The sequence below is a fragment of the Athene noctua genome, chromosome 16 (assembly GCF_965140245.1).
Source record: "Athene noctua chromosome 16, bAthNoc1.hap1.1, whole genome shotgun sequence".
NCBI classification, from domain to species: Eukaryota; Metazoa; Chordata; class Aves; order Strigiformes; family Strigidae; genus Athene; species Athene noctua.
The window spans coordinates 16,367,659-16,390,857 of NC_134052.1; the positions used below are offsets into that span (position 1 = coordinate 16,367,659).

Below are 23,199 nucleotides of genomic sequence, written 5' to 3' on the forward strand. Positions count from 1 at the left end.
GCTGAGCCCACAGCCCCAAAATCGGCACCCTCAGCCCAGCCGAGCCTGGCTTGGGGCTCCCCCCCACATCCAAGCCCCACAGGATGGAGATCTGGGCCTGGCCCAGGGCAGAAGGGATGAGTTGGGGGGGGGGGGGGGGGGGCAGTGACAGAGCCCACCCTGGGACAGCAGCAATTCCCCCCGCCCTTCACACCTTGGAGCACCCCAACCCTTCCCGGGCAGGGCGAGGCCCTGTCCTCCTCCACCCATCCTGCCCAAAGCCCCCCGAATCCCCCCCAAACCCCCCCGCAAAGACAACAGCACCAGCAGCAGCTCCAATGCCAAGAGTTTATTAGTGGACTCACCTCCACCTGCAAACCGAAGCGGCCACGGGGCTAATGCTGGTCCTCGCGCTGCCCGTGCGGGCTCCGCGTGGGCTCCTACGCGGGGAGCGCGAGTCCGTGCTCGGGGGCCAGGCGGGACCCCCCGGAGCCTCCCACCGCACCCCCCCTCGCCCCGTCCCCATCCCACCTTGGCCTCTGCAGGGAGCACGGCCCCACACATAAATACGGACAGACAAGATAACAAAAATAGCATTAAGAGTATTCACAAATGAATTAAAAACTACTCGGATATGTACAGCAGAGCGCGGGCGCGGGGGGGTGTGCAGGGCCGAGCCCTCCTGCGCAGCCGGGGCTGCCGGCGGGCGCGCAAGGACGAGGGGGGGTTATTTGTCAAAGCTCATTTCAGCTCCAAGCCCAGAGGTCCCCTGCCCCGGTGACAGCGGGGGGAGGGAGGGCGGCGGGGGGGGCGGGGGGGGAAGCCAGGCACCTCTGCCACTGCACGCACCCGTCACAGCCACGCCAGGGGACAGGATCTGCCTGCGCTACGGGACCGGCACCGAGCCGGGGGCCCCCGCTGTCCCCACCCAGGCTGCCTGGTGGCGGGGACGGCTTGTGGGCTCGCTCCCACCCCCCCCGGGCTTGCTCCTCTGCTGGCCCCAAGGCTCGGCCACCCCCGGGAAGGGCTGGGGCATCGCTCCCCCCCTGCCCCTGCCACCCCCCCGGCTCTATTCCTGCGCTCGCTGGACCCCAGAGCCCCTCGGGCTGGCACTGGCCCCCCTCCCTCCTTTGCCAGCCTGGAGGGGCAGGCGTGAGGGGAGGGGGGGACGTGCACTGCCCCACACACAGCAAGCTACATTCAGAGGGGGGGAGGAAGAGGAGGAAGAGGAGGAAGATCCTTTCAAAGCAGGCACAGCCCTGGGCCGGACACACCGAGCCCGGCCTCAGCTCCCAGCAGTGCCCGGGGGCTCGGGGCTGAGGGCAGAGCTGCCTCGTCCTCCCCGCTCCCCCCCTGCCACCACCCCCACGGGGACAAGCTCTGCCCGGAGGAAGCGGGGACGGGATCCGGGATGTGGCAGGGAAGTTCCATCCCCTTGGGCAGCCTGGCTCTTCCCAGGGCCTGAGCGAGCTGGGGACGGGGGCACGGAGCCTCGACCCTTGCTCTGGCTGGGGAACCTTATATTAGTGACACATCTACACACACGCACGCACTCACACATGCAAAAATAAGTCTGTTTATTCTCTTCAAAGTGATCTAGAGGACCCTGCAGTGCTGGGACACCTTCTAGCCATTACTCCCCCCCCCAGCTGCCTGGACCTCCCCAGCGCTGGGAGCTGTTGGCTGAAGTGCTGCATCGGTCTCAGCGCTTTTAAAACACAACGGAACGGTAAATAAGACGGGCTACGATAAAAGGAGCTGGCGGCACGAGGGAGAAAGCTCCGTGGAGCGGGACGCTCGGCCGGGAGGCAGAGGGGCTGCTGCCCCCCCCTTCCCTGCCCGGTGACGGTGCTCGGGAGCGGAGTGTAGTGGATGTGGTGGCGAAGGCGCAGCCGTCCCGGCGGCGGGGGGGGAGGCGGCGGCGGGTCACTTGCGGCTCAGCAGGGATCCCAGCAGAAGCACTCCTGCCACCGTCGCCCCGGTCAGGAGCCATTTGTTGAAGGTCTCCTGGCCCTTTCTCACCTCGGCAGCAGCATCGTTCCCGTAGAGGTCCACAAAGCGCTCCTGTGGGGAGAGAGGAGGGTGAGGAGGGTGGGGGGAGCGGAGCGCAGGGACCTCCTGGGCGGGGAGGGGTGGGAAGGCTGCCGGGCTCTCGCCGGGGACTGGGAGGGTGACAGATGCCTTGTGCCTCCTTGCTCTGAATCACGCACGGCGGGCGATGGGGGAAGCACAGGACCAGTCATGAGAGAAGTGGATGCCAGAAAGGATTTGCAAGGAGAACACCACGCGGGCAGGGCAGGAGATGCATCACGTGCGCCAGGCGCTCTAAAATTAGCATCGAAGTGTGATAAAAATCACTGCAGCAGGAAAACGCTGGGCTCGCCTCCATGGCCGAGGCCTGGGGGAGCAGCAGCAGTGGTGGTGGTGCCCACGACTGCGGCAGGAGCCCACACCAAGCAGCCCCCCGCCGCTCTGGGGTCCAAAGCAGAGCCCCCCGCCTCCCCCTGCCCACTGCCGTGCCCCGGCGAGCACCCCCCGGCCCAGTGCAGGTTTCTCCGCAGCATGAGCTGGATTTTGCGAATCCCCATGGCGAAGGCAGATGCTCTGGGTGGTGAAACTCCTGCCTTACCCCCGCCGGGCTTCGGGCAAGCGGGTCAAGCAGGAGGCCTGGCCAGGAATGCAGTCACTCCGGCCTGGCCCGTCCCAGCCGGCCACCTCCAGTCCTTCGTCTCCAGCGACACCAAGAGCTGGGCGGATTTCGCCACGAAGCGAAGGGCCACAGCCCCTCTCCCTCCGGGGCAGGCGTGGGACGGGGCTGGGGACAGACAGCTGTGGCCTGGACTGGGGTGGGGGGACGGAGGACAGAGAGAACGACCACCAGAGCTGAACTGCTCCCGAAAACAGGCTGTGAGAGAGCGCGCCTGGCCCCTGCACCCGAGCAGCACCCCCAGGGCACGATGCCACCCCTCCTGCTCCCCCGGGCACCCCGGACCAGCTCACGGAGAGCTGCTGGGGTCCCTGCGCAGGCTCCGTGAGCAGGGAACTTCACGCCCCAGCAGCTCCCAGGTTTATCAGGGCCGAACAGGAGCACCGGGGCGAGAGGGAGCTGGAGCTGCGAGCTCCAGGCTCAGGGATAGCAGCCGCTCGGCGTCAGCAGGGGCTTGATGCTGTCGCACCTCCAGCCCATCTTCCCAGCAAGGTCCCCTGTTCCCTGATAAGTAAATGCAGTTCCAGTAACCCGGCTGCTCTGGGAAAGCAGAGATAAGCCCGGCTGACGCTGTGCTTGTGTCACGCCTTAACACGGCCTCCCTGGAGGCAGGGGCAGCATCCCTGCCCGCACGCTGCCTCCCCACAGCCTGTGACGAGCTGAATCACTACTGCAGGATCTGGGGGGGAGTTCGGTGACTGGGATCGAGAGGCTCTTTGGGCAGGTGCCTCTCCATCACTCAGGGAAATCTGGTGCCAGTCCCCTGGCTCCCCCAAAACAGCCCCAGCATGGTCACAGCTTGCAGGGTGTCTCCTCACCATGCCACAGGCTCACGATCGAGCTCACACACAGCGTTTCACAGCGAGACGTGCAACACGCACGCTGGCTCCCAGGGAGCCGGGCTCCGTCCCTCTCCTCAGTCACAGGCCTTGGGTGAGCTGAGCCCCTCAGCACCCGCCTCTGCCCCACCAAAGCTCTTCCCTGCCTTCCACCAAACACCGTCTCCAGCATCCACAGGAACGGGCACGGCGGCGGCTCACGCCCAGGTGCCGTCCAGGGAGAAATGTGAGGGCTGCTGCCCGCTGCCAGCCCCTCCGCCCGGCTGCTCACCCGGGGCAACGGCTGCACAAACAGCCACTGATGTGCTGCGGGAGAGGGCAGGGAGGAAAACCCAAACCCAAGGAGGGGATATTTTTAATTACGGCACAGGAAATCCCTCTGCTGATAGGTGGTGATGAGCAACGGAGCAGTGACAGAGCACGGCAAGGGGCAGTGAACCGCGAGCAGGCTGGTGGGGATGGAGGGCACAGGGGAAGCGGAGCAGAAGACACAGGCTTGTCCAAAACTGCCAGCTGTGGAGAGCCTCCACCACCCCTAAAACGTCCCTCTGTACCCCTCGCCCCCCGGGAAGGTCCTTCCCTCGGACACACGGCCCAGCCACGCACTCACAGCACCCGGTGCTGCGGGAGCACTCGGCGGGAGGAAGGAGGCTGCGCCCTTGTGATGTATCCCCCAGAAAAAGCTGCTTTGCTGGGGGATTCAGGATGCCCTGCCCCTCCGCGAGCCCCACGCGTCTCTGCAGGCTCCTCCCGACCCACGGGAGGGGATGTCCCCACCGTCCCCGGGAAGGCTGCGGAGGTGGAAGGGGCCTGACGGTCACCCGAGCCTCCGCGCTGCTCCTCCATGGCATGTGCTGCCGAGCTTAGGGAAAGGCAGTTCCAAGAAGTATGTTCCGAAGCCCTTACTTCTAAGAAAAGGAAGTGTTTGTTGAACAAGAGATAAATGGCATACTGCGAAGAGAAAGCTATCGGGTGCTACAGGCGGAGAAGAGCATGACAAGAGCCCTGCAGAGGCAGGGAGGGGACGCAAGCCCCTTTCTTTCCCCCCGGGAACGGAGCAGCAGCTGCTGGAGACGCAGCCGGGGGCTGCAGGAGACTCGCGGGGGGGAGCGAGCGCCTCGGCCTTCCTCGGGGAAAGCGTCCCCAGGAGCGGCGATAGCGCAGCCCCTGCACAACTGCGAGCCCAGATGTGTCCCCTGGGAATGGCGATCCCAGAGCAGGGGGAGTGGGAAAACAGGCGGGAGTGTCCTCCCCGCCGGCGCTGGGGGCGAGTTGAAGGTTAGGGAAAGGCAGCTTGCTCCGTTCCCACACCGCCCCGCGCCTCGGCCGCTCTGCACCTGAAGCCCAGCACTCCCAGTACCGATTCTGACCTCTCTGGCCTGGTGGCTGGGATCTCAGGCTTGCCCAGACAAGTCCAGATATTTCTGGCCTCCCCCAGTCACCTTTATCTGAGAGGAAATATTTGGAATTCCTCAGTCACTCACAAGGACTGCGGTAGCAACAGCACGTCAGTGTCTCAACCACCCTCTCCACGTGCCCGCGGGCCTCTTCCACCCCAGAGAGGACAAGCTGTTCCACTGCCGAAAACCCGTCACATCCCCTTCCCCACCCCGGGTGACAGACACGTCCGACAGGAGGATGCTCTGGGGCGGGCGATGAGGAAGCAGCGCGAGGTTATGCCTCTGCAGAAGGCAATCCCTCCTCTTTGCCGCTCTTGCCCCAGTGCTGGCGAACGACCCGATGTTTTCTTGCTGGAGCTTAAAGCAGCACTTGCTGGGGTGGGGTGGGGGGTTCCCTCCAGCTGCATGTGCTGCTTGCAGGAGGCAGAGGAGCTGGAGATCCAGACTCCACCAGCCCACAGAGCTGGGACTGGGAGGTTCTGCAGTGCCAAAGGCTCTGGAGACACCTGCAGTGCCTCAGCCCGCACCAACCATTTCAACATCGCCCAGCGACAACACAGGACACTGCAGGAGAGAGAAGAGAGGAGGAGGTCTGACCCAGGGTGCTCTGGCTCGAGTGGGAGAGCAGATTAATCAAGCACGAGGTCTGGCTGAGAGACAGTTCACATCCTGGCCTGGAAGCGGGAAGGGGAAGAGCCAACGTTGCGGCCTGTCACTGGTCCCCACCGCAGAGCTTGGGCTGGTTTCATTCACCAGCGCCGCCCAAGCAGCTCCCCAGGCCGAGCGGGAGCAGAGCAGGGCCTGGATCCCATTCAGGGCCAGCGGGGCAGAGCAGGTTCCTCTTTCAAGCCTCAACACTTGGGGAAAGAGGATTCAGTAAGAGACACCGGACCGCGAGGGCAGGCGAAGGAAACATGTGGGCAACGAAGCCCCAGCTGGTCTCTTGCGAGCCAGAGGTTGAGTGGAAAGGGGAGGGGAGAGTTTGGGTGCTCACAGCTTCCCTTGCACGGGGAGGTGAAGGATAAGGAGGTCACCGAGACACCAGCATGAAGCTCTGAGGCCAGCAGAGAAGAGCTGGGCTCTGCCAGGGCTATTCACAGTGAACCAGCAGCGTTTTGCGAGACCCTGACCCCAGCAGGAGCTACAGAGCCTCCCCGCGCCGCCGACACCAGGCCAGCCTGTCTGAGACAGACACCCACCGCAACCAGCTCAGCACATGCAAAAGCCTTTCCCACCTAAGGATCTTCATGTGTTTGATAAAAAATTAGCTGGTTCTCCAAAACCTCCTGCGGGATAAGTCAGCATTGTTCCCAGACAGATCAACAAGAGGTGCGGAGAGGTTACGTGCTTTGCCTGGAGTTGTGTACGAGCCAGCGGCGTGAGCCACAGCATCTGACTCCCAATCCAGGCATTCTCGTCATGAGGCAGTGTTTCACTTGAAAACAAGGCTGTTTCTGTTATACCTTCGCCTTAACTACAGCTGTGTTACTGCTAAGAGGCCTAACACCAATCGCCGACCACGACCGGAGTCATCTGGACGGACAGACATTTGTTAATGAGATGCTGGGAAGAGTTTTGTGCCGAGCAGCAAGACGAGCCCCGAAAAAGAAAAGCAGCAGCTCAGCGCAGACCACAACAAAGCCCTGCATCGACAGCAACCTGCTCCCAGAGCCCCTTCGGGCTGCCAGCTCACCACGTGGGACTGGCATATGTGAACCTGGAGGTGAAGCACAGCAGGGAAAAGGCAGCTGAGATCTTTGCAAAAAAAAAAAACCAAACAAAAAACAAAACACAAATATTCCCAAAGGCTGCCACTAGGATCCTGTAAACACAGCTCGGTGGGTCTCTCTGTGCTGGGAAAGTGGAAGAGACATCGTGGAGGTCCTCCCTCCGTTCTGCTCCCCCAGACTTGTGTGGCCCCAGCCCTGGCTGAAGCCCAGACCCTGCAGGAGGGCGGCAGGGACACGGGGCGCGCCTGCCCACCCGGGCACAGCACCCCGAGGAAACCTGCCTGCCAAGGCAGAGGACTCCGAGCTCCTCCAGCTCGCCAGCTGCACCCCCCTGGTCCCCGTCAGCACCCTGGGCAGGCTGGGGATGGGGTGGGGAAGGGGCTCTGGGGACGTGGGGAGGGGAAGGGGCTCTGGGGACAGCACACTCGCAGGTGCAAAGGCTCCAGAGCCCCAGCTCTAACTGTTATGCAAATGGTGACCTCCAGGGAAGCAGCTGGTGATCTCCATGACAATGGCAGGGAATGCCACCCACCCCACTGCCCCTCCTGCCCCGGGAGTGGGTGCTGCCCCTGGCCGAGCTCCAGGGCTCTGCATCCAGAGAACCCCGAGACTCTGAGGTTTGGCGCAGTAAACTCAAAAGGGTTAATTAAATAAGCACATCCCAGCCTCGCTCCCCGTGGGGACGTTGTCCCTGGGGCCTCAGCCCCAAGCCCAGCAAACCTGCGGGGCTTCAGCCTAGTGAGGGCAGAGCCAGCTCTTTTCTAACCAGAAACAAACCCTCACTAGCACATTCCAGCCCTAATCCTCGCCGCAGCAGCCTCCTGTCAAACTGGTTTCATCACCAGCTCCAGGGAACCTGCAATAACCCCACACCATTCAGCACAATTTCAGCATTTTCCAAATACATGAAAGGGGCCACGGTGACAGCTTGTAACCCCCCGTCCCTGCCCCGGGAGACCGCTGTGCGCAGCATGAGATGGAGAGCAGGGAACCGCGCTCTGTTCCAGAAATCTGCCCAAACATTCGCGTGTATTAAAGCAGGAGACGGAGCAAATGACTAATCTACTCGCATCCATCTTTCATCAGTGTTTCTCCCAGAATTAAGCGGGCCGAGGGCTCCCGGAGGTGGCGAGGCCCCGGCGCGCTCGGCAGCGGGACGGCTGGCAGGCGACGAGCCCGCGGTACAAAGGCACAGCGAAAGAAGAACATGTTGGCTGAGCCGGATCCACTCAAGAGATTAGCACCTGCTGGGAATGGGATTGTTTTCCAAAGGGCATTAAGTGGAATAGTCCGAGGCAAGACGGTCTCTCTGATGCTTCTCCCCACCGGACAGATGGTGTCTGAGCCCCGGCAGGCAGAGCAGCCCTCCCGCCTTTGTGCGAGGGGCGCGCTCGGGGGGCAGGGGAACACTCCTGCTTTAATTTCACGGTTATCTGCCGCCGGCGGGGCCGGGCAGCCCGAGCGCCACGGCCAGCTCGCTGCATGGGACAGCACCTCGGCACAGTCCCCCACAACCGAGGGACAAAGCTCAATTTTCACCTTGTCATTGCTTTTCCCAGACGTCACAGCTCCTCTGCAATTGCGGCCCTTGTGTAACTGTGGGGAAACCTGCGCCGAGGAGCCGTGCCGTGCTCCCGTGTGCGCCGGCCCAGCCGCGTTACCCCTACCCGGGGGCTGAGGCGTGCGATGCCGACAGCTCCGCCGCGCCGCCGGCCTCACCCCAAACCCACCCTGCAGGGAGCAGCAGCACCACCAGAGCCCGGGGGGGGCCAGACTGGGTGCAGGGACGGTCCCCAGGGGAGTCACAGCCCGGGGAAGGGTCACCTGGTTGTGCCACCTCAAGCCACTTGCCCTCCAGCATCCCAGAGGAGCGGCCACGCCGCGCCGCTTCCCGCTTCAGCCCCTGCACCTCACCAGGCTGTAATTCTTACACGCCACTTGAATGAAAAAGGGGAAAGGGTGGGGGTGCAGGAAGAGGAGGAAGATGTGCTCATTCTGTTTTCACTTCCTGTTAGTCCACATGAAATCTCAAATGATTCAGGCCATGAAGTCCCTTTTAGCAAAATCCTTGCTGACTTGAGGGCAGGAAGCAGAGTCGGCAGCTGATGCAGCAAACGCGGGAGCGTGTGGTGCAGCACGAGAAGGAGATTTTGTGCTCTGCCCTGGGCTCCTCCATACGTGTTGTTGCATGAAATAATCACTGGCTGGTGCACTGGAAGCTTCTAAATGAGGTCAGTTGCTCTAATAAAAGATATTAGCTCTCCGGCAAGTCGAATACACTGGTGAGCCACACCATTACAGGATGGGAGCTTGCAACACTGCCGTGATGGCTCATGACAGGTAGCAACACCTCATTTTCTCCATACATAAGTCAAACGTCACCCAGACACTACCCCGGGCCACGTACACGCCCAGCTCCCGCATCCCAGCCCAAACCCTGAGCCAGCTCGCCACGAGTTACAGAGTAATGTCACATACTGCCGCCAGCCGTGCTGCCTGCGTGACACTCGCAGTGTCCCCAGCCTGCCTCAGCCTCAGCCACGGCAAAAAACAGTGTCTGCTTTGAGCCCAGAGGGCAACTGAGCGCCAGGCAGCTGCTCACTTGCCCCTTCTCCCTCTGGAATGGGAAGGAGAAAATAAAGTAGAAGGCTCAGGAATTGATAGAAGGATAGGGAGGGGTGGCTCACCCATTATGGTCACGGGCAAAAGACAGACTTGTCAGGGGAAGGAAAAAAGAACATCAATTTAATTTAAACGCTAACAATAAGAGTGGGACAGTGAGAAGCGTTATCACATCCTAAAAACGCCTCCCCTCACCCCTCCCTTCCTCCCAGGCTCAGTTTTGTTCCCAATCTCTCTACCTCCAGTGGCACAGGGGGCAAGGAAATGGGGGTGCAGCCAGTCCGCCGCTCCTTCCTCCTCAGGGGTGGGGGACACCCCTCGCACTCTTGCCCTGCTCCACGTGGCTCCCCTCCCACAGGAGACAGTCTTTCCACCAACTTTCTCCGGTGTGAGTCCTTCCCACAGGCCACAGCCATTCCCAGGCTGCTCCAGCATGGGTCACCCCCCCGTGCTGCAGCCCTCCCAGCACCAAACTACAACAGCGGGGGCTTCTCCTCCCCTCAGAGTCCGGCTCTGCGGGGTCCCGCCCAGGCCCAGGTCGGCCTCTGCTCCTCCAGTGACCCCCATGGGGGGTGGGTGGGGGGGGCCCTGCTGTCTCACCATGGAATACAGGGGGGCTCTGCACCAGTGCACGTCCCCCCTTTCCTCCTCCTTCCTTCCACTGCCCTCAGCATTCGCAGAGGCGTCCTTCTCCTAACTTGTCCTCACAACTCCCAGGTTCCCCTTCTCAAATGCATTATCGCAGAGGAGCGGCCACCGTCGCTAATTGGCTCGGCCTTGGCCAGAAACGGGTCCAACCTGGAGCTGGGGGAGCTTTGAGAAGCTTCTCACTGGAGGCCACTGCTGTAGCCCCCTCCCCTGCTACCAAAAACCCCTCCCCACACACCCAGAACCACCCAGGAGATGTGCAAATGGGACCAGTATGGTTTGGAGAACTAATGAAGCGATGCAAACAGCTGTCCCGCTCCACCTGAGCGTGGCCATCGCTGCACCCAAGCCCAACCAGCTCTGTGCCAGCTTAGGCCTCTTCTCTGAGCTTCCCAACGCCCTTCACCCTCCCGCAGAGGAGAAGACCCTTCGGTGCTCCTTCGGGAAGCAGCCGGCTCCAGCAGCTCCCTCCCCTTGGGCGCCCAGTCCTACCCCCACCCGACAGGTCCCTGCACGGCTCTGCCAGTCGGCCCCTCGCACACCTCCCAGCGCCAGCAGCTCCTGCTCCCGCCCGAAGCCCTGCCTGCTGCCAAGTTGTCACGTTTTGAAGTATTTGATTTCAGTCTTAAGAGCACCTGCCTGGCAGCGGTACAGGCAGGGAGAACCTGCCTGCTCTTTGTTCTTGGCCAGGCGGAGCACGGAGCTGAGAACACCTGCCTTGGTTTCCCCCTGAGCTCAGGACTAGGGCTCGAGAGGGGAGCTCTGGGCTCGTCCTAAATCAGGAGCAGGGGCAGAAAGGCTGAGCCCAGCCCTGCTCCCGCCGGAGGCTCCTCATCTCCAGGGCTCATCTCCCCGAGCAGGTTACTGATGCCAGAAGCTAGCTACTAATTGGATCTACTTAAATCAGAAGCTACGTCTGCAGACACAGCTGAAACACAGGCTTGAGCAGGAAGGAGGCTAATGCAATAAATTCAAACAGCTCTCCCCAGGGGAATCACACAGACCCCTGAAACTTCCCTCTTCGCAGATACAGCCTATCACCCTTCCTCGGGCACGCTTCATAAACACAGGGGCAAGAGGCGGTCGAGAGAACAACCAGCGCAAAGCCCCCCCGAAACGCTCACCCACATCCCTGCTCCCAGCAGCAGAGGGAAGGCAAACCAGTTACAGCAACAACGTTCAAACAGACCCCGTGGCCACGGGAGCCTCTCTGCTCAACGCTCCGAATCTTGTTCCTCCCTCCCTCGCTACCCCGGAGGCAGGCAGCAGCACCGAGCGCGCTGGGTTTCCCAGGAAAGAGATCCTGGGAGACAGCACCGGGCTGGTACACGTGAGCACGTGTCCGAGAGAAGACACGGGCGGCTGGAGAGACGCTGCCTGCACGGAGGAGCTGAGCGGGCGCTCCCGCCGGCAGGCAGCCCTTCGCAGCACTGCTCAGCGCTCAGATTTTTCTTCCTTTTTTTTTTTTTTTTCCCCCTAACTAAATTAAACATGAGGGTAAAATAAGCAAAATACCTAAAAATAAAAAAATAAACCGAGCATTTCTACAGCACAACTAGGTCACAGCTCCCCAGCACGCAAGTCGTGGCAGCTACGGCTCAGCCCCTTGAGCCTCTTGGGTTCAAAACTGACATCTCTGTTAAAAGGCTGCCTCCCGAAACCCACACCTGCGCCCCGGTAAGCCCAGCTGGAGCCATCTGCTAACGGCTCGGCCTCCCGGCAGCCCTCTGTCCCCTCGCTCCGCCGGGCTGTTCTGCTTCTGTGGCAAAGAGGAACCCTTCTCCCCATCTGAACACCCCCGAAGCTGCCCTGGTGCCCCCAGCAAAGGCCTCGTGTCCCCCGCCACGGGCATGCGGCAGGGAAAGCTCTGGAGAAAGCACATCCTCTAACTCAAGCCCTCGGCATCCCAAGGGTGATGAGGAGCGGGACTGCAGAGCTATCTTGCACCCAACACTCCTCTCACATCCTTCCAGGCGGGGAGCAGGGAGGAGGAACAGTTTCCCTGTCCAAGGCCAGGGCAGCAAACTAAGGAGTGCCTTGGCACGGAGGGACAGCGCTTCCCTTTCATGCCTTCGTTACGTGCGTTAATCTTTAGTTGCTCAGAACAATAGTGTTTAAGGGTAACATCCCTCTCGGGAGGGTGGAGGAGGAGAGCCTTGCTGCTCTCCTGCCACGCAACAGCGGAGCCACCCCGCAGAGCATACCTTGGCACTGAATCAGCCATCCCGACTGCCAGCGGGGTCACAGAGGGGAGAGAGCAGCCGCCCCCAGCCCCCTTCTGCTCCCCCAGCAGAAGCCACCATTAATCCCTCGCCTCTCGGTTCAGCAGGTCTGCAACACTTCCACAACTGATACCCATCCCTGCCCTTCCCCCAGCTCCTCCTGGGAATACTCCAGCTTTACAGCTGGTGGGGAAAGAGCTGCTGGAGAAATACTCCTTGTAACGTCAAGGTGGGACTGTGCTTACAGCCGTCAGCAGTTTGGTAAAAATCAAAGGAGAGAAGCTTAAGCAAAGGCCTCGAAGCATCGTGCCACCATTCAGCCTGTAGCTGGTGTGGGCCACAGGCGTATCGCCGCTCCCAGGGGGAAACCACCAACACCAACCGTACAGGAGCTCCGGGAAACCAGGTGCAGCCACGTACAGCAGGCTGCAGCTTCCACTGGGGAAAAGAGAGCACCCTGCTCCCCCTCACACCCCCTTCTGCTGCAGTGGGACACCCTGTTGCTGCTGAGATGGGGAGAGATCCCGGGCAGTGCTCAGGGGGAGCAGGATGATCAGGAAGACTGACATTACTGAGAGCGGCTGTGAACACAGAGCAGCAAGAAACAGTTTGTTCATTATTCCACCGGGTTGGTTTTTGGTGGTTTTTTTTTTTTTTTTAAAGGACGTTCTATTCTTCGGATTAAAGAACCTCAGAGTGCTTTACAAAGCTGAGTTCCCAGTGGCTCCCCAGGGAGGGAAGGAAACGCTATCCCTTTAGCTGAAAGACCACGGGGTTAAGTGGGCTGCTCTGAGCCACAGGCAGTGATGGGCAGGAGCTTTGCCTTCCAGGCGCCTGCTCTAATCACAGATCTAAGGAACGTAATCAAACGGCACCCAACACCGACAAGGAAAACAGGCAGGGCCCCAGAGAAGGAGAACCCAGTAAACGGGGCGAAAAGCAAAACTCTGAAAACTCGCCTCTGCATCGTTCTGGGTCTAGCGGCAGGAATGCTGCTGCGGGCCAGGCAGGAAGCTGCAGTGGAAGTCATTCCAATGGCATTTCCTGGAGAGCACTGCAGAAAAGCCTCCCAGGTCGCAGGCAGGGAGCTGCGAGAAGCTGCCAGAGATCTGCAGGCTGAGCCCAGCTCCCCAGCCGGGATACGGCTACCTGGGACGGCTGCGCCAGGCAGGACATCCCGGGCCAAGAGCCTGCGGCAGCGAGGGCCGGGCAGATCCCTCGGCCTGGGGGGAACACCCGGCACACGAGGGGACACGAGGGGACTCAGCTGTGATGGCAGCGAGGGCACCGCCTCAGCTGCAAGGAATCCAGAGTGTAAAATAATTAGAGGACGAAGTGGGAAGGGATAACCCAGCTAAGCTTCGCAGATCACCGCTTGGGATTCAGCTGTGAAATATCCATGGTCACCTCCTCCCGCCCGCTCTGCCGCGTGTTGGCCACCAAGTGAAACCGATGGCTGCGATCTCACACGGGATCAGCAGCGCCAGGGCACCCCCGAAACCCGACATACTGACCCCTAAACTGGCAGAGCTCTGGCAAACAACGCTCAGCCCAGAGGGGGCTGCCTTCCCCACCAGGCGCCACGCGCAGCCGTGCCTCCACACCAAGTGTCAGGGCACAGCAGCACAACTCAAACCTGCGCCTATGTCACACTGCCCCAAAAAACCGGGAAGGCGCGGGGACCCTGGGCAGGCAGGATCAGCCAGCTAACGTGGCGGTTGCAGGGAGGGCTTGTGTGGGATACCTGGGCAGTGCCACAAAGCCAAAAAGCACTTCTGAAGAGCTGAGAACCAAAGCCTAGCTCTCAACCTGAAAGCATTGAGAAGGTTGGAGCAAGAGCACAGGACGAAATCCCAGCTGCGTTCTGTCACATGACACGGGCTGAGTCATTTCCTATCATTCAAGCAAAAAAATTAAAAAGATAGAAAATGAGTTGGCTATATTGACATCTTCTAAGGGTTTTCCCCCGACAGAACCACAAGCTTCCAGTCCACCACAGAACGACACAACGTGTACATCCTGGCACACCGAGTCCTGTGCGGTCAGGGCCGGCCAAGAGCCCGGGGCGCGTGGAGCCATCGCGGGAAGCACTTTGTCCTCCATCAGCCTAGCCCAATTCGTTGGGATTCAGACGTCGCAGACTGGTGACAAAGATGCTTTCAGTCCTGGCCTGACAAAGCCCCTTCATGCTGGTCCCCACCATATACCCTGCAAACAGGAAACCTCTTGCTTGCATGTCCGTAGCCCCCAGAGAACACCCTCTTCAAATCCCACCCTGAACGTGGACTTAGCCTCGAAGGAAAAGCTGCCATCCACAGGAGGATCTACTGCTCCCTTTCCTTTCTCAAACAGATTACACACAGTCAGTAGATCTCTGCCTGCCAGGCTCTCTCCTGCTCACCCGGAGCTTCCCCCTCACCAGATTTCTCCCCCCCAGCCCCGATTCCCGATCCCCACTGGGATCACTGAACTTCACAGCTAGTGGGATCTGGTCCTGGCCAAAGCAACTGCCCCAGGAAAGCTTCCTCTGGTTCTGACGGCTCTCCAAGGCAGCAGATCTCTTCTAGCTGGTTATTAAATGCCCCCCTCGGGTTGTTCTTGTTTGTTTTCTCAGTGCCAGATTGCAGAGAGGAGGGCAAGCCAAGGCAGAGCCGGTAAATGTGACAAAATACACCCCTGTTAACGCTACGTAGCAGGATGTATCATTTCCCCCTTGCCTCAGAGAACGGTTTCTCAAGAAAACTGCTCCAGCTCAGCACACAGCAGCCCTAACAGGCCCCTCCAAAGGCAACCTGCACCCTGCAGCCATCCTACGCTTGCCTTTGTTCCACTGGTGGGAATGAAACAGAGCTTCCTACACAGCCAGGCTGCGCGACACTTGCGATGGAGCCGCGCTCCTTCCCTCTTCCGGAGGGGCTTTCCAGGAAGAGAAGTGCTGCAGCGCTCCAAAACGCAAACCACCTGGGCCCTGCCAAGCAGGCCTGCCAGAACTTGCATCCCTCTCCCCGAGACCTGCCTGCTGCACCTCTCGGGAGAGCTTTGTTTGCGTGGGACAGGCTCTAACAGCTCAGACGCACCAAAGAGGCTCCCGGAGCAAAGAGGGCGGCGGGAGAGGGGCCGCTCGGTGGCGGCGAGCGCAGGGTGGCACTCTCTGCTTCAGGGAGAGCTGGCGCCAGGCCAGCAGCGTTCTCCCCGCAGCTGGAGTCGCGCGAGAGCGAAGCGGAGCATCCCCACGCACGCCCCACGCGTGAGGGGCTCTTACGGCCCCCGTGCTGCCAGCTGCTCCCCTCCCCACCCCGAGAAGGGACACGGTGAAACCTGGGCATGGAGCAAAGCTGCAGCTGAGATGTCAAACAAGCACCGGGTTGGGGTTTGCAAGAGGCTGGCAGCAGCCACACTGCCCAGCCCTTTTTTTTTTTTTTTTTGGGGGGGGGGGCTGATGGGGTGGATCCCCTCGCCTCCACGGCCTTTACCACCCTGCCGGCTCCTCTCCAGCTGCCGGCACAGCCCGGGCAGCAGCACAGCCTGAGCAGTGAAGTTAGAAACCCCGTTCAAGGTTAGAAGAAGAGAGCAAGGCTGTTCCCCAGGGTGGGAAACATGGCTAACGGCGATCTTCAAAGCGAGAGCTGGTGGGCGGGTCAGATAGAGAGGAGTCCTGACCCTTCTGCAATCTGTTGAACAAATATTTGCTCCAAACAATGAATTTAGAGACAGACACAAAAAAATTGAAGAGTCTTAACCATGGTGGTTGGGGGTGGGGAAGAGAGGGAGGAGATATTTCATTCCCCGCAAGCAGGGACCAGTGATTTTCCACCAGTGATTTAATCTAAATCCCCCAGAGAGTTCATTTACAAAAAATCAGATTGCATTATCGCCTAGGTCTCCAGGATACAGCCCAATCCGTCACTAACAGCAACAGCCACACTAGCTTGGAAACCTCAATTTGATCACTCAATTCCAAGACTAATCTGTGGCTTTAAAAGCCAAAGCCAGAGGGAGGGGGAAGGAACTCAGCATTTGGCCAGGGTTATCTGCAGGATGAGAGAGCTAATGGGCCAGATACAGCCTGATGAAATGGCCAGCAGATCCCGGGTTATTAATCGAAACCAAGCTCCTCTGTCTGAGCAGCCCCACCCAGGCAGTGCCCCAGGGCGGCCACATTCCTGGGATTCCTGCACCCTGGGTGAACCCCTCCCTCTCCCTGGGTGCACTGGCTCCCCGTCTTTTCCGGGGTCCCCAGCATCGCTGGCCAGGCGCGAGGAGCTGGGGAGCTCTGCGGGGCTGCTGGGCCTCTCCTGTTGTGTCAGGAGGGTGCAGAGCACAGCGCTGGGCTCAAAGGTCCCTGCCCTCTCCTTGAGATCGACTAGGAGGTGAACGGGACTGAAAGGCCTTGTCTCACCAGTAAGGCAATTCCCCACCGTTTAGATGCTAACGACTGACAGCGTGAACTCTTCCCAGTGGGCACCAGTAAAGGTTACACCAGCAGGGAATCACTAAAGATGCAGAAGCAAAAAAGAAAACTCAAGACATCTGCAGGTCGTATACCTCCCGCTGGCAGTCCCAGGCAGCAGGGCCCAGCCGGACCCGGCATTTCAAGAATGCTTCCTGAAGAAATGCTTATTCATGTTAATACCTCACCACTGAAAGCTTACCGGGTTTGCTGCTGGGGCAGCTGGGAGCGTCGCTCCCTGCCAAGCAAGAAGCAGCTGCAGGTCGAGCAGAGGTTGCCCCCACCTCAGTCCTGGCTCCCACTGCACCACCTCAGGGCAGGCCCAGCACCCACCCACCCTCCCTGGATCTGCTGTGGGATTTGCTTCACCATCAGCACAGCAGAAGGCAAAGCCCTGTCTCCAGAATGAAGAAGTAGCTGTTACCCGGGCAGACCGCAGGCCGGCCTGCCGGAGCTCTGCGCGCTGGGAGAGGAGGAAGCTCCACTCCCTGCTGTTAAATGACACCAGGAACGTGCTTGGGAGCAAGGGCTCCCGCCCGAAGAACAAGCTTGGATGACATTAGATTTCCAAAGGCTCTTGGAAAACAGGTCTTTTACGTAACATCCAGGGAGAAGGACATGGCTGAGTATAGACTGTGTCACTGCGATGGACTGACCCTCTTGGGGCAGAACATTAAGAGCACAGAGGGAAAGGCCACACACCCCTTTATCTCCCTGCAAGGTCTAGGACAGGTACTAGAATAAACCCTGAGGGGAGCTGTGCTCCGGTTTGACCGGCACCACTGCCGGCCTGGAGCGAGGGAGGACCCCGGCAGCCATCCCCACCGGGGAGAGGAGCTCTTACCCATCCGCCATTCTCCTGGATCCAGGGATCTAGGTGGTCGGTCAAGTACATGGTCATCCAAGATACAATGCGTCCCACCAATACCCGCATCTCCTTGTCAACGCTCTCCACGCACAAGGCTCCTCCGAAGGAGAAGAAAGCCACGATGCGACCCCAGTTCACTCCATCGCGGAAGAGTTCGTTCACTACCTGCTCAAAGCTCTGATACGCCGTGCCGGGGGTGATGTGGAGCTGGGAAGTGAGGTCGCTGAAAGCCCGCCGGTACCTCAGCTCAAACTCATCCCCCGCCTCTCTCAGCGCCTGCCTCACATCGGCCGCTTGAACGATTTCATGGACTTCGAGGCTGCTCCGGTGCACGGCGGCTCCGTTCACTACGTGGCTGGCGGGCGGGTGCCAGGAGGGGCTCCCGTTGAGGACGCCATCCATCTCGGCGTCCTCTGCTGCAAAGTCAGTCCTGTTCTCATCCTCCTCCTCCAGCTGGCTCCAGCTGTATCCCTTCTGCGAGAGCTTGTAGGAAACAAAGTCAATCACTAACTCCCGGTTACTGCTGGACATTTTCACACCTGGGACACCCTCAATGAGTCCATGGTCCGGAGCACAAGCAGATCAGCACTTAGCAGGTCCCGACTCCACTCTTCTTTTCCACGACCGATGGAAACATCTGACCTTTGCACAGACAAACACCAGAGGAGGAGAGAGACAAAGAAACAGTTAACGCTACAGCTTCTAGAGGCACCCGAGCCATCACCGCCCATAGCTTATCGTTAAGACTGAGATCACCCGCAGCTTTACGCCGAGACTCAGGGCCACCGGATTGAAACGGCGCAGAGAACCGACTGCAACACCCCCCTCCCGGGAAACCAACCTCGAACCCCAGGGGACCCCCAGGCTGGCTCTGAGCAGCCCCCGGTCCCCAGCCCCGGGGTCTCACCGGGTGCAGGCACTGCCTGGCAGGCCGGCTGCGGGCCGGGCCGGGGCGGAGGCGGCTCTCGTTCTGCTGGAGCTGCGGGCCGGCCCGGCCGCGCTCCGCCAGTCCCGGAGCGCCGCGGAGGCGGAGGCAGCACCGCCCCCGCCCCGCCCGTTAAAGGGCCCAGCTCCCCCCGCCCCCTCCGCCGGCGTTGCCCAACGGCGACCGGCGGAAGCGGGCAGGCAGCGTTGCCCAAGGGTTAAGGAGCCCCGTACGGGGCTCGGTTTGACGGTAACCGCGGCGCAACCCTCCACCCGCCTTGTCGGGGGTTAAGCTCGGCCGGGCGCAGCCCCCGCCCTCCGGCTGAAAACCGGCGAGTCCTCGCCACCAGGGCCGGGCTCACAGGGCACAGCCTGCCCGGGGCTGCCGCCGCCCCGCTCCTTACGGGAGCGATTCCGGTCACTCGCTGCGCTTAGCCACGCGCTGCCACCGGGGCCGCACCGGTGACACACCGGGCCGCGGGAGGGCCGCAGGGGGCGGCCCGGCCTGCCCCCCCCGGCCACCGTACCGCCCCTCCCGGCCACCGTACCCGCGCGGGGCGGGGCGGCGAGCACGGGGCCCGCGCACGAGGGCCGAGACGGCGCCCACGCCGCCCCCCGCCCCTCCCCTCCCTCGCCAGCCAATCACCCACCGGGAGAGCCCCGCGGGGCGGGGCCCGGAAGCGGGCTCTCCCATTGGTTAAGCCGCGCGTCGCTCACGGCCTGCCCCACTCCGCCCCTCACCTCAGCGGCCGGCGGAGGGTCCGCGTCCTTCCCGCCCCTGCCCCGCGGGCCCGGCTGGCAGCGACGCCGGGGGTGGCCGGGAGCCCCGCCGGGCCTCGGCCCGCTCAGCAGTCCCCGAGCTCCTTCCGCATCATCCGCCCAGCGGCCGCCGCGCTCCTGGGCCGCGCCGGGGGGGTGCGGTAGGGTGGGAGGGGGCAGGAGGAGGCGGGGCGCATGCGCACGGCGGGGTGAAGCGGGGCGGAGAGCGCCGCGCATGCGCGGGGCCGGGAGCGTCGGTTAAACGGCGAGGGAGGGCGAGCGCGCCTGCGCGGGGCGGGTGGGGCCGGTGCGCAGGCGCGGGGGCGCCGGGCGGAGAGCGAGGCGCTGGCGCCCCCTGTGGGCAGCGCAGGCTGCGGCGGCCTCCGCCCCTCACGGGTACGGCGGAGCGCGCTGCCACGGCCGCCTCTCCCCGCACGGCAGCTCGGGCTTTAACGTGCGATTTAAAAAAAAAAAAAAATTTTGTTGGTGTTTCCACAGAGCACAGTGATGCCGCCGAGCTGCCAGGGGAAAGCTAACGTGGGCGGTGTCGGGGCGGCGGAAGGCGGCTGGGGCACCTCGGGCCGGCCCTCTCCTCGGCAGCGCCCTGCCCCGTTAGCAGAGCCTTCTGCCCGGCTGCCTCGCTGTCGCGGGGGGTTTTACGCCGTATCTGGGGTAGGTAGCGCGGCCTAAAGGGCTCTTTCCTCCAGCAGCAGGGAGCCTGGCCGTGCTCGCCGCAAGGCGGGGGGCGGGAAGGCGCCGCCCCTGGGTCTGACAGTCGGAGGAGCCGATCCGGTGAGAACAGCCGGCAGCGGGAGGAAGTCAGGCAGGGCTCCGGGAGCGCGGGCAGGCTGCCTGTGCTGCATCGAGGACACCCGTGGGGCGGGAGACAGACGGAAGCTGCTACTTTACTCGCAGCCGCCAGCTCGACGCTCCATCGACCCCCGGTACCGGGGCCGGTGCGCTCCTGTCCCGGCGGCGCGGCCTTCCCTGCCGCTGCCGAAACAGCCCGCACCCGGCCCCGGTCGGGGGACCCGCCTACCGGCAGCTGATAGGCCGTCACCGAATAACACTCAAAGCGGCGCCTCATCTGATTGGCCGGGCTCGCCCCGTGTGGTGCATTGTGGGAGTTGTGGTTTCCCTCTCCCTTCCGGGGGGCGGTGCCGTGCGCTCGGGCATCACGTTTCCCGTCAGCCTTTGCGGGCAGCGTTCGGCGGGGCGGGATTTCGCTCATCCGGGTCCTTTTGGCCGCTTGGCGGCGCTTCCAATCGGTACGCGCCGGGGGCGTGCCCGAGGCCTTGATTGGTCCGTTTAGATCGACTGGTCCTGTTTGAAATCCGTTAACGGCGGCGGGTGGAGGCGCCGCGTAGGGCGGCCGCGGCGTTGAGGTGAGTGGTACCGGGTGGCCGTTACCGGGCACCGCGCGATCCCCCAGCCGCGGGGGGGGAACGGGGGGGGCCTCTCGGCTTCCTCTCGCTCGCCCATTTTCCTTGGTAGACGCTGTCCGGTAATGGCGGCCTGGGCTTCCGTTCTCCGGGGTTCGGTCGGGTCTCTCTGGCTGTGGGGTACGTGACTGGGCCCACTCCAACCCCGGGTATCGGTAACGCGGCCCCTCGCAGCACCGTGAGGGCACGGCTGGGAAACGGAGGCAGAAAGTCAATCGTGGTGCTCGTCTCGCGTCCGGGGCCCTTCTGCCGTGTCCTGACGCGGTGACCGGAGGGCTGGATCCTAGCCGGAGCCCCGGGGTGTGGGCCTGGAGCCCCGCCGGCTGATTGCAAACCTCTTGTGTCCGTGGGGTTGAAGGAGCCGGAGCCTGGGGCCAGCCCGCGGTTCCCGGTACTGGAACAAGCCTACGGTACCTGTGTCGGAGTAAAATAAAGTTGTGTGTTGAGTTGCGAGTCTTCAAACAACCACGAAATTTGACGTGATGAAACGGTGTATTCACGATGAAATTCAACCCAGAGCCTGGAGCAGGCTGCCCGCTGCGCTGTGCCATTAACTGTTCGCTCACACCCACTGCTCAAAACCTGAAGTGTGCGTCTCAAGTGTAGAGCTATGTTACTTCTTAAACCAAATCCCCCTTTCTAGGAAAAGGAGGGAGGAAAACCAGGCAGAGCCTGGCTTAAGGATTAAGTTAGCTCCTTTTATACAGGAGCTTTTTTTAAGCTAGAGGAGCTTCAGTTGTACCTAACAATAAACTGAAGTTATACTGGCTAAAAATAATCTGCTTTTCCTTGAACAGCTCTTCTTAGAATGTCCCATCTTCGTGTCTTCTAAACCTCGTGGGATCTCTTAGGGAGTGTGGGATATCAGGGCTGTTTATTCTGGGCTGTTGGGAGTCGTGTCCGGGCCGTTAGCAGCGAAAAGCTGCTGCTCCAGCACCTCGCTCCCTTTTTTCTGTAGGCTGCAGTTGGGGGTGGTCTGCAAAGCTCTCGCCTGCGTGGAATTAAAGGGTTTTGTCTCCCAGTTTGAGTATTTTATGATGGAACAGCAGCGTTGCCTCCGTTCCATACCCGGAATGATGAATTTGGTGTTGATTCTGTGTTGTGGAAAAGCACGCCTGAGCATCAGGTGAGGAGCACCAGAGAGGAAGGCGAAGCTGTAAATCTGGAATTTGTAAAAGTGTTTGTTTAACCTTTGCTCAGGAAAAAGTGAGGATGACTTCTGTTAGCGGCTGCTGGCATCGTGCTGAAGGAGTTCAGGTGGAGGCTTTGTGGTGTGGTAGTTCCCTACGTGGCTGCAGTGACAGGACCATACCTAGAGCCAGGCAGTTTCCAGCCCTTTGTCATGGTCCAATTTACGGCATTTTTAAGTGAAATTTACATTTTGCTGAAAAGCATCTGGGAATTTTATTGGGATTATAACACCTATAAAAGGGATGGAAAGCTTTGGCTTGTAGAATGATAAAGAAGCTGCCAGGCTGAGTTAAACAAGTTGCCTGGTTAGTGCAGCGTCCTGTGTTTAAGCAGCAGTCGGTGGTGAATGCCCAGCAGAAGGCACTGGAATTACTGAGCGCTTTGTGCAGCTCCCTCGGCCTTGCAGGAGCTTCTCTGGCTTATTCCTGATTGCCCGTCTTGGGTTTTGAGGCATGTGGGTCGACTGCCTTCAGATTTATCTGCTGTTATAACCCAGAATAGCCTTTTTGTGTATCTGGTACTTCTTTTCCCCGCTTTCTGATCCTGTTAGCGTCTGGAGTAAGTAACATCTGTGGAGCTCTGGTGGTGTATTGTGTGATAAGGTGTCGTCTCAAGTTGACCAGGGGTTTATCTAATTACACTGCAAGCTGGCAAGAAAGAGCAGATCTTCTCTGCAGCCTCCTTCTGTCTGTTCCTTGCTGCTCTGCCAAACTCCTCCATTCTCTACCCTTCCGACCTCTAATTTCTCACCTTGGGATGCCGCCTCCTGTCTCCGACACAAAGGCTGGGAGGGTCCTCTGTGCCAGGCAGTGGATGCTGTTGTTGTGTGGCTCGATAACCATCAGTCCCTGCTGGGCTGCTGCTCTAAAAATAAGAGGCCCTTTTGATTAGATCATAATTGCAAAGTGCTCCCTTACAACACGCCCGGTGCTGAGTTTCACATACTGTAGCTAGGCCAGTACTGTGTAGGTCTTGTTGGGAGTTACTCCTCTCTGGCCTTCTCTGGGCTAAATGTTTTTGGCAAGAAATTAACAGCTACATTGAGAAAAAGACACTGAGCACATCTGTGATGGAATCGTGTCAGAATTTTAAAGCTAATTTGGATTAGAGTGAGGTGTGAAGTTATTCCGAAATACCTACTGCACTTGCTGTTGGATCAGTCTTATTCTGGGATAGGAATGCTTGTTCCAATTTAGCTTAATCCTTTTTCAAAGCTAACTAATCTAAACCAGGCCAAGGCACTCTTCTGGAACGTGCCAAAGTGTAGTTACTCAAAAGAAACCCGGTGTGCAGAGAAACCCGCCGTCCGTTCCTCTCTGGGTACGGCTGTGCCGGTCAGTACCGAAACCGTATGGGGCCGTGGCTGTGTGAGGCACGTCTGGTCAGCGAGGGGAGTGGACCTAGAAAGAGGATAAATA

General features: G+C 60.5%; 1 protein-coding gene across 5 annotated transcripts; it reads right to left on the reverse strand.

The window, feature by feature from the left end:
- Positions 1-1,532: 1,532 nt before the first annotated feature.
- BCL2L1 (BCL2 like 1) lies at positions 1,533-19,333 on the reverse strand. 5 transcript variants are annotated; one of them, XM_074920342.1, is made up of 3 exons: positions 19,131-19,333; positions 17,442-18,102; positions 1,533-2,043 (listed from the first exon to the last, which is right to left on the reverse strand). In XM_074920342.1, the coding sequence occupies exons 2-3, from the start codon at positions 17,994-17,996 to the stop codon at positions 1,906-1,908; spliced, it is 693 nt and encodes a 230-aa protein (XP_074776443.1). In that variant the 5' UTR covers positions 17,997-18,102; positions 19,131-19,333; the 3' UTR covers positions 1,533-1,905. The 5 variants fall into 5 exon arrangements, with proteins under 5 accessions (XP_074776443.1, XP_074776441.1, XP_074776445.1 ...); XM_074920340.1 differs by having other exon boundaries at positions 17,442-18,107; XM_074920344.1 differs by lacking the exon at positions 19,131-19,333 and adding an exon at positions 18,794-18,811 and having other exon boundaries at positions 17,442-18,107.
- Between the last annotated feature and the right edge of the window lie 3,866 nt (positions 19,334-23,199).

Bases quoted from the DNA above. Each gene is read 5' to 3' on its own strand.
- BCL2L1 (XM_074920342.1), bottom strand. From the start codon at position 17,996: ATGTCCAGCAGTAACCGGGAGTTAGTGATTGACTTTGTTTCCTACAAG. The intron at 2,044-17,441 runs GTAAGAGCTCCT...CTCTCCCCACAG, and splicing joins TCCAGGAGAATGGCGGATGG to GAGCGCTTTGTGGACCTCTA.